Source organism: Salvelinus alpinus, chromosome 5, assembly GCF_045679555.1.
Source record: "Salvelinus alpinus chromosome 5, SLU_Salpinus.1, whole genome shotgun sequence".
NCBI lineage: Eukaryota > Metazoa > Chordata > Actinopteri > Salmoniformes > Salmonidae > Salvelinus > Salvelinus alpinus.
In genome coordinates this window covers 79,255,251-79,265,078 of record NC_092090.1, presented here as the reverse complement: position 1 = coordinate 79,265,078, position 9,828 = coordinate 79,255,251, and the positions used below count along the sequence as shown (strand labels likewise).

Genomic DNA, 9,828 nt, shown 5'->3' with positions numbered 1-9,828 from the left:
CACCAACCTCTTGTGCTTGAGAGGTATCAACTCTGACATCACCCCATTGAAGTTGGCATTTAAAATGGTTAATGTTAGGGTAAGGGTAGCGGTTAGGGTTATGGTTTAGGGTAGGGCCAAGGATTCCTATTAGCACTACCCATGGAAGGGTTTGTTGTCTATAAGATACCTGCTTGTAATTCATATTTTTGACTTTATTTATTACTTTTATTTTACTTCAGTTTTGTCATCATTCGTGGTATTTATCATATTAGCAAAGATAAGTTAAATGGAAATATTAAACTATTATTTTACAGAGACAAAAGCGAGTATGGGGGTCGCGTGAACTAGCAGGAGCTAAATTCGTCCGCCAGATGGCGCGGGCTGTACACTGTCAATCGAGGGAAGATTCTACAGTTTCTAGCTGCGGTTGATCGTGTCATGTGTCATTTCGGCAAGTCGTGTGGAGGTTGATGAGAAGGCAATGACGCCTAAAGATGTTATGTTTTTAAAAGTAGCCACAGCAACAACAAAAAATGTAAAATAGTAGTATGATATAGGCTGCAAATGCTAATTTCATCTGGAAATGAAAAAAGAACGCATGGGATGATTATTTTCTTGAAATTACCCAAATTAGGAAAGTAAATGGCAGTAATTAGTAATTGGCACTATACTTTACATATTTTGTTTTTCCTTGGGTTGTTTCCACCCAAACATTTTATAACATTGTTTGCTTATAGTGACATTACTCTTATGAATTTGCAACGTTGCTGTTAATTCTGTATCAAATAAGCCTTGAAAACGATAGATCATTGATTATAACATATGCACGATACGCCGTCATGCGCAAAAGGTGCCAGAAATGAAGAGGACCCAGTTGCGGAGGAGGCGAGCACCATAGGGAGCACCGTTGAAAGGATCACGGATGTGCAGATTAAAATAAGTGGCAAAACCATTCTTGCTAGTCAAAAATGGCCAAAAACACATCCCTATATTTCCGTATTGTAGAGGGCAGGAGCCTTCCAGTCAAAGACGTGTAAGTATGTCTTAATTGTACTTATGCAACAGGCAGCAATTACTCCTATTTGCTTATTTATAGGTTTCTCGTTGTGTGAAGTACTCTTATACTAGGATGTACACTTGTTTTGAAGTTAAGAATAGCTTTGTTTTACAGCACTTATTGAGATATTAGTGGTAAAATGTGACTACAAGTAGCCTAGACTTGACAGGTGTTTAAGATATTTATATCAATAATGTATTTCGCAACTGATAAGGGAAGAGCATATCTGTAGGTTTCCTCTGCTACCTTCATTCCATCTTTTAACAAATCTTTTTTTTATCTGTCAAGCTCTGGGACCAGTGACCCATACTGCATTGTAAAAGTTGACAATGAAGTTGTGGCCAGGTGAGTCCATCATATCAGTCATATGCATTCTTGTTTTGTTTGCTGCTTAATTTGACTGTTTTATAAATGTGATTGATAAATGGGCTAAATGTTTACTTCAGAATTGTATGTGACAGCAAGTGGCATGCTGCTGCCAGAAACGTTAAAACTGATAGGGCACTACTGTTAATGCAATGGCAAAACATATTTATCAGTTCATAGGAAACAGTGTTGTATCCTATCATGTTGTCTTTACCCTATGCCAAACCTCTGATTGCTCTCACACACGTTGAATTCAGAACAGGATAGGAACAGGATGTATAATGAAGGAGTCGGTTGCTGGACTTTGGGTACCCCGCTATGTTTTATACAGGCTAGCATGGCAGGAGTGTGGTATAGTAGGCTAGGTGTGTGATCACTGATAAGGACTGTGGTGTTCTTAGGTTGAGCCCCCCAAGTGCAATTGAACCTGATCCAGGGCTGGCCTTTAAGACACCAGTAGGTAACCATGGAGAGGGGGCATAAATTATTGCAGGGAGCTCCCGTTCCCATTCCCGGCTCCAGGCAGGGGCATGGAAGGCTGATGGTAGGGGGACATGTGTTCATGCAGCGCATTGCCCGGGGTTTGGCTGTGTGTGTGTCCACACAAGTGTACTCTGTATATAAATTTAACATATGTTTCATTTGTTGTCTTTTGGGAACTATGTACTCCCCTCTGCTGGTTCATTACCTGTCGCATTGACCTCATGTGGAATGACTAACGAGTTAATCAAAACTTCCGGCTAATCAAGACTCCCGACACTCCCAACACCTCTTTTCTGAAAAACTGATGTTTCAGCGGTTGATAAAATGCATTTGTTTTGTCTTTTCATTTAGTTGTTTCCTCTCCCACAATGAGAGGAGTTGGAGGGTTGACTGACTGCAGAGATCTGCATCAGTCTATGGCTGTCTCATTATCAGCTCACTGACTCATTGACTGTGTGCTTTCTGGACGCCTTGGTGCTTTGACCCTGCTGTGGGGTAATGGTGTCTGGAAAAACAGAGTTTCATTATAATAAAGGGATGCACATTACTGATGAAAATAGACCTTCCTGCTACCCATTGGCATAGAGGACATGATGTTGAAGTCATTCCTCAATTTCATGTCTAGACAGCAGGTTTGCAATCTCTAGTTTATGGTTAGAGCATTTGCAGTAGTTAATGTTTCATAATGGAAAGGCTGATTTAAAAATTATTGCATATAGACTTGTATTTTGTTATTCCACACACTGCCTTTTGAAGTTATTGCATTGTTATTCTGTCACTGTTTCACAACTTTCAACACATCACAATATTCCCCACACAGCCTTCATTGTAAATTGTTGTCTTTCATTGTTACTGACATTCACAATGAAAGGGATTATGGTTATGAATAAGAAATAAGGGTCATGTAGTACTTGCTGTGGTTACGGTCACTATTATTTGCACCGTTACCTTGCAGGACAGCCACGGTGTGGAAGAACCTCAACCCTTTCTGGGGAGAAGAATACACACTGCACCTCCCAACGGGGTTCCACTCGCTCTCCTTCTATGTCATGGATGAGGACACCATTGGGTAAGATTGCCTTTAACATCTGTCAGAGAGAATTATTGTAGTGTTTCTGTGTCAACAGATTAGTTATAACCTGTAGAGTTATCATAGTTTTGTAATTGAAGAGATGTTCATGATTGTGTTGGCTTGTTTACCAGAGGCTGTGATTTTAGAGTTTTGTATCCAGACTGACTGGGTGAAGAATCATGGATGTGTGTTTTGGAAAAACCTGAACGCTTTCAATAAACAAACATCAACATACAGATGGTACCACAGATTGAGAAATGAAATACTATCTCAGTCTCCTGATCAACAACCTCCTCAGTCTATGCATATATTCTTACTGTATTGTGAGGTCACTTTATAGGATGTTAAGTCCTTTTTTGAGAAATACCTCATGTGAAGAACTTTATTTTCAATTATACGTTTTTGTTAATTGTGACATATGTTCTCCCTTTTTTTTGCCCTAGCCATGATGACATCATTGGAAAGATATCGCTGAGCAAAGACGCCATCGGGGCCAAGGTTAAAGGTAAACCTGATCACTATATGTCACAATACTGTTTGTGGCTTTAAATGAATGGGTGGAACTGAGATAATGGGAAAAACTACCAGCACAGAAACATATCTAAATGCTTATTGATTTATAGAATTGTCGCGCTACGGTTGAGATCTGTGGGTCTACTTCTCTGGCTATGCCATGCTAGAGAGGGTGAACCAAAAGAGCAAAGGGTCATCAGAGAGGGGTTATTCCCATGACTCTGAGTAAGGCTCTGCCATGTAGGTCACTGTGATTGAAGAGCTAGGTCTTTTTTAGATCCTGTTGCTGGGAAAGGTTGCCAGTGTATTCTCACAAATCCATAGGTTCATTTAGAGATTCATTTTCTGACTGCTGTGCTTGTTAGTTTGATCACATAGTATTCTCTACTGATTCGTCCCTATGAGCCAAACAGCTTCCTTCTCAATGGACAGCGTACAAACAGGGAGAGAATGACCTGTACATGGTTACATTTGTTTGCAGGATTGCTCCTTGAATCAGGGTTTGCATCAACTCCAGGATCATTCATTGTACAGTACAGCTGTCCTTTTGTTTAAAACACCACTGTAGTCTGTGAGAAGCAACCGAAAGCTTTTCAAACAGCCAGCCTGCGCCTTCCTTCACCACAGCACACCTGGCTCTCCTACAGTAACTTTTAATGTGGGAATTAGTTAGAATATATAGCAATAATGTCTTTGCTGTGCTTTTCCTTATCCATGGCAACTGGGTATAAGAATTATATTGCTACTTTGAATGTGTTTTGACACTACATGAAAGCAAATGTGACACTTTCTCTGTTAGTTAGTGTCTTATACCAATGTCTCTCTCCAGGGAACATTCTGCATTCAGTCCTGATTCACTGCAACATGTTGCCACTGAGTCAACAACTCCTTCACAGGATCTTAGGAATTCTCTCCTCTTTTGGCTGTGAAACTGAAGTCACTGCCCTCACCACCTTGTATCTCAATCAGAAATGTCAGCACCAGTCCTCATATTATCACACACAAACAATCCTCTTGTCTTTTGATATACTGTACACTATATATACAAAAGTATGTGGATTATTAGTGGATTCGGCTATTTCAGCCACACCCGTTGCTGACAGGTTTATACAATCCAGCACACAGCCATGCAATCTCCATAGACAGACATTGGCAGTGGAATGACCTTACTGAAGAGCTCAGTGACTTTCAATGTTGCACCGTCACAGGATGCCACCATTCAAATTTCTGCCCTGCTTGAGCTGTTCCAGTCAACTGTAAGTGCTGTTATTGTGAAGTGGAGACATCTAGGAGCAACAACGGCTCAGAGGTGAAGTGGTAGGCCACACAAGCTCACAGAACGGGACCGCCAAGTGCTGAAGCACATAGCGTGTAAAAAAAATCTTCTGTCCTCGTGTGCAACACTCACTACCGAGTTCTAAACTGCCTCTGGAAGTAATGTCAGCACAATAACTGTTCGCGGGAGCTTCATGAAATGGGTTTCCATTTCATGCCAAGCGTCAGCTAGAGTGATGTAAAGCTCACCGCCATTGGACTCTGGAGCCGTGGCAACGCATTCTCTGGAGTAACGAATCACGCTTCACCATCTGGCAGTCCGACGGACGAATCTGGGTTTGGCGGATGCCAGGAGAACGCTACCTGCCCAATACATAGTGCCAACTGTAAAGTTTGGTGGATGACGAATAATGGTCTAGGGCTGTTTGTCATGGTTTGGGCTAGGCTCTCCCATCTTAACGCTACAGCATACAATGACATTCTAGATGATTCTGTGCTTCCAACTTTGTGGCAACAATTTGGGGAAGGCCCTTTCCTGTTTCAGCATGACAATGTGCCAATGCACAAAGTGAGATCCATACAGAAATGGTTTGTCGAGATCGGTGTGGAAGAACTTGACTGGCCTGCACAGAGCCCTGACCTCACTAATGCTCTTGTGGCTGAATGGAAGTAAGTCCCTGCAGCAATGTTCCAACATCTAGTGGAATGCCTTCCCAGAAGAGCGGAGGCTGTTACAGCAGCCAAGGGGGGACCAACTCCATATTAATGCCCATGATTTTGGAATGAGATATTCGATGAGCAGGTGTCCACATACTGTTGATCATGTTGTATATGTACCAGCCATTTATCCAGGGTCGGACTTATCAATGGGAATGTGTTTAAGGCTTGAGTAAATGTCCACAATAACAGAGCCATGCATGGCAATGCCCGTTAGAGACACTAGGCATTATTGGTATAGTACTAGGAAGTCTGTTTTCTACGATTTCCCTGATAGGCTTTATTAAATGCCACATACAGTGCCTTCAGAAAGTATTCACACCCCTTAACTTTTTCCACATTTTGTTGTTACAAAGTAGGATAAAAAAAATATTTAAATCAAACATTTTGTCAATGTACACAAAACACTAATGTCAAATTGGAAGAAAATTTTGAACATTTGTATGTAATATAACACTAATTATATCTTGATTACATAAGTATTCAACCCCCTGAGTCAATACATGTTAGAATCACCTTTGGCAGTGACTATAGCTGTGCATCTTTCTGGTTAAGTCTCTAAGAGCTTTGCACACCTGGATTGTACAATATTTGCACATTATTCTTTCAACATTCTTCAAAAATATGAAAAGTGGTGCTCAGTGATGTGTTGTGTTGGATTTCCCCAAACATAATGCTTTGTATTTAGGACATAAAGTACATTTCTTTGCCACATTTTTTGCTATTTTACTTTAGTACTTTATTGCAAACAGGATGCATGTTTTGGAATATTTTTATTCTGTACAGGCTTCCTTCTTTTCACTCTGTCGATTAGGTTAGTATTGTGGAATAACTACAATGTCGTTGATCCATCCTCAGTTTTCTCCTATCACAGCCATTAAACTCCGTAACTGTTTTAAAGTCACCATTAGCCTCATTGTAACATCCCTGAGCGGTTTCCTTCCTCTCCAGCAACTGAGTTAGGAAAGACAATCTGTATCTTTGTAGTGGCTGGGTGTATTGATACACCATCCAAAGTGTAAATAATAACTTCACCATGTTTAAAGGGATATTCAATGTCTGCTTTTTAAATCTTTACCCATCTACCAATAGGTGTGCTTCTTTGCGAGGCACTGGAAAACCTCCCTGGTCTTTTTTGTTGAATATGTGTTTGAAATTCACTGCTCGGCTAAGGGGCCTTACAAATAATTATAATCTCATTAAAAAAAAGAAACGTCCTCTCACTGTCAACTGCGTTTATTTTCAGCAAATTTAACATGTGTAAATATTTATATGAACATAACAAGATTCAACAACTGAGACATAAACTGAACAAGTTCCACAGACATGTGACTAACAGAAATGGAATAATGTGTCCCTGAACAAAGGGGGGGTCAAAATAAAAAGTAACAGTCAATATCTGGTGTGGCCACCAGCTGCATTAAGTACTGCAGTGCATCTCCTCCTCATGGACTGCACCAGATTTACCAGTTATTGCTGTGAGATGTTACCCCACTCTTCCACCAAGGCACCTGCAAGTTCCCAGACATTTCTGGGAGGAATGGCCCTAGCCCTCACCCTCCGATCCAACAGGTCCCAGATGTGCTCAATGGGATTGAGATCCGGGCTCTTCGCTGGCCATGGTAGAACACTGACAGTCCTGTCTTGCAGGAAATCACGCACAGAACGAGCAGTATGGCTGGTGGCATTGTCATGCTGGAGGGTCATGTCAGGACGAGCCTGCAGGAAGGGTACCACATCAGGGAGGAGGATGTCTTCCCTGTAACGCACAGTGTTGAGATTGCCTGCAATGACAACAAGCTCAGTCCGATGATGCTGTGACACCCCGCCCCAGATCATGACGGACCCTCCACCCCCAAATCGATCCCGCTCCAGAGTACAGGCCTCGGTGTAACGCTCATTCCTTCAACGATAAACGCGAATACGACCATCACCCCTGGTGAGACAAAACCGTGACTCGTTAGTGAAGAGCACTTTTTGCCAGTCCTGTCTGGTCCAGCGACGGTGGGTTTGTGCCCATAGGCGACGTTGTTGCCGGTGATGTCTGGTGAGGACCTGCCTTACAACAGGCCTACAAGCCCTCAGTCCAGCATCTCTCAGCCTATTGCGGACAGTCTGAGCGCTGATGGAGGGATTGTGCATTCCTGGTGTAACACAGGCAGTTGTTGTTGCCATTCTGTACCTGTCCCGCAGGTGTGATGTTCGGATGTACCGATCCTGTGCAGGTGTTGTTACACGTGGTCTGCCACTGCGAGGACGATCAGCTGTCCGTCCTGTCTCCCTGTAGCGCTGTCTTAGGCGACTCACAGTACGAACATTGCAATTTATTGCCCTGGCCACATCTGCAGTCCTCATGCCACCTTTGCAGCATGCCTAAGGCACGTTTACGCAGATGAGCAGGGACCCTGGGCATCTTTCTTTTGTGTTTTTCAGAGTCAGTAGAAAGGCCTCTTTAGTATCCTAAGTTTTCATAACTGTGACCTTAATTGCCTACCGTCTGTAAGCTGTTAGTGTCTTAACGACCGTTCCACAGGTGCATGTTCATTAATTGTTTATGGTTCATTGAAAAAGCATGGTGTGTTTAAACCCTTTACAATGAAGATCTGTGAAGTTATTTGGATTTTTACGAATTATCTTTGAAAGACAAGGTCCTGAAAAAGGGACGTTTCTTTTTTTTTGCTGAGTTTATGTGTTGTGTACAGAGATGAGATAGTTAGCCTAGTGGTAAGAGTGGCAGTTAGCCTAGTGGACAAGGTAAAAATATGTTGTTCTGCCCCTAAACAAGGCAGTTAATCCACTGTTCCTAGGTTGTCATTGTAAATAAGAATTTGTTCTTAACTGACTTGCCTAGTTAAATAAAAAGTTATTCAAAAATCATGTTAAACACTGTTATTGCACAAAGTGAGTCTATGTGACTTGTTACGCACATTTTACTCCTGAACTATTTAGGCTTGGGGTTGAAAGGGGTTGAATACTTATTGACCCAAGATATTTCAGCTTTTCATTTTTTATTAATTAGATTTTTTTGGGAAAAATATAATTCCATTTTGACATTTTGGGGTATTGTGTGTAGGCAAGTGACAAAAAAAATCTCAATTTAACACAACAGAATGTGGAAAAAGTCAAATGGTGTGAACACTTTCTGAAGGCACTGTATGTGTTGTAATGTCCCCTGTGTCCAGGGCTGGATAACTGGCTGAATCTGACCCGGGTGGACCCGGATGAGGAGGTGCAGGGGGAGATCCATTTTGGTCTGGAGCTTCTCAAAGATGCCAAAGGTATAGGACTACGATGCCATTTCATAGAGGCCAGGTAAGACACATACTTTATTGGTTAATTGATGCGACTTTAAGCTGTTATGGTCTCTTGTTGAAATGTATACCTGCTTCTTCAATCTCACAAGATTGGCAAAATGCTCATCCTCTTTGACAGATCATCATACAGTGACTAATGTGTTGTGGATGAATTCACAATATCTGCAATTCTCAGCAATCAATGTTATTGCTGTCGCCTTTATTCTTAAAGTAAATACAAGTCCTAGAGGATATTGTGTTTACCTGCCTGTTGAAGTGCCAGCAGACAGCAAAGCCAAAGAGTTACAGAAAGCAGATTTTGAGGAGGATAAGCTAATTTCATTTAGCAAAAGGAACGTGCCACAGAGACATCCATAAGAAATGAGAGGCAGAGAGGTCCCTGAGAGGGCTTCAGTGACAGGATGGAGACTGACCACTGTGAGCATGGCCGCCATCCAGCTTGGCTGTTTCTGAAGGCTTTATGCAATCATTGGCAACATACTCAATACCCTCTGAAGGAGGGCTTCCAACTAGATCTGGCCTTCTCTCAGCACTGCCATACGTTTAAAATTAGGGGTTCAGTTTATGTATTTTCTACTAAGAAGTCCTAACATTTTTCCACTGAAGTCTTCCAGCTAACCTCTGCACAGAGGGTGACAACCAATAACAATGAGCATAGTGTTCCAGAGAATTGAGATTAGGGGATGAAGCAACTTTGTTTTCTCTCTTGGAAGCAGAGCACTGCATGGAAAACATAGTATCAAACAGCAGATTTTAGAATGTCTGGTGCTCCTTTGCCTCGGTCCTGCCCCCCCCCCCCCCCCCCCTTTGGTTGCACAGTTTGTTTTTTGCCCTAGCACTACACAGCTGGATCAAATAATCAAAGCTGGATGATGAGTTGGTTATTTGAATCTCACTGTCTCATTACACTTACTGTCTCACTCTCACTACACTTACTATCTCACTACACTTACCATCTCACTACACTAATTATCTCAATACACTTACTTTCTCACAACACTCACGATCCCACTACACTCATTATCTCACTACACTTACCATCTCACTAC

The 9,828-nt window shown here is 41.9% G+C and overlaps 1 protein-coding gene across 1 annotated transcript in view; it reads left to right on the top strand.

Moving 5' to 3' along the window:
- The first annotated feature begins 475 nt into the window (after positions 1-475).
- Positions 476-9,828, top strand: part of LOC139576880 (rasGAP-activating-like protein 1) — a 32,278-nt gene continuing 22,925 nt past the window's right edge. The window contains exons 1-5 of the mRNA XM_071403441.1: positions 476-1,015; positions 1,328-1,384; positions 2,844-2,957; positions 3,404-3,465; positions 8,648-8,777. Coding sequence (XP_071259542.1) covers positions 951-1,015; positions 1,328-1,384; positions 2,844-2,957; positions 3,404-3,465; positions 8,648-8,777 — 428 coding nt within the window. The 5' untranslated portion in view covers positions 476-950. The remainder of the gene's footprint in view (positions 1,016-1,327; positions 1,385-2,843; positions 2,958-3,403; positions 3,466-8,647; positions 8,778-9,828) is intronic.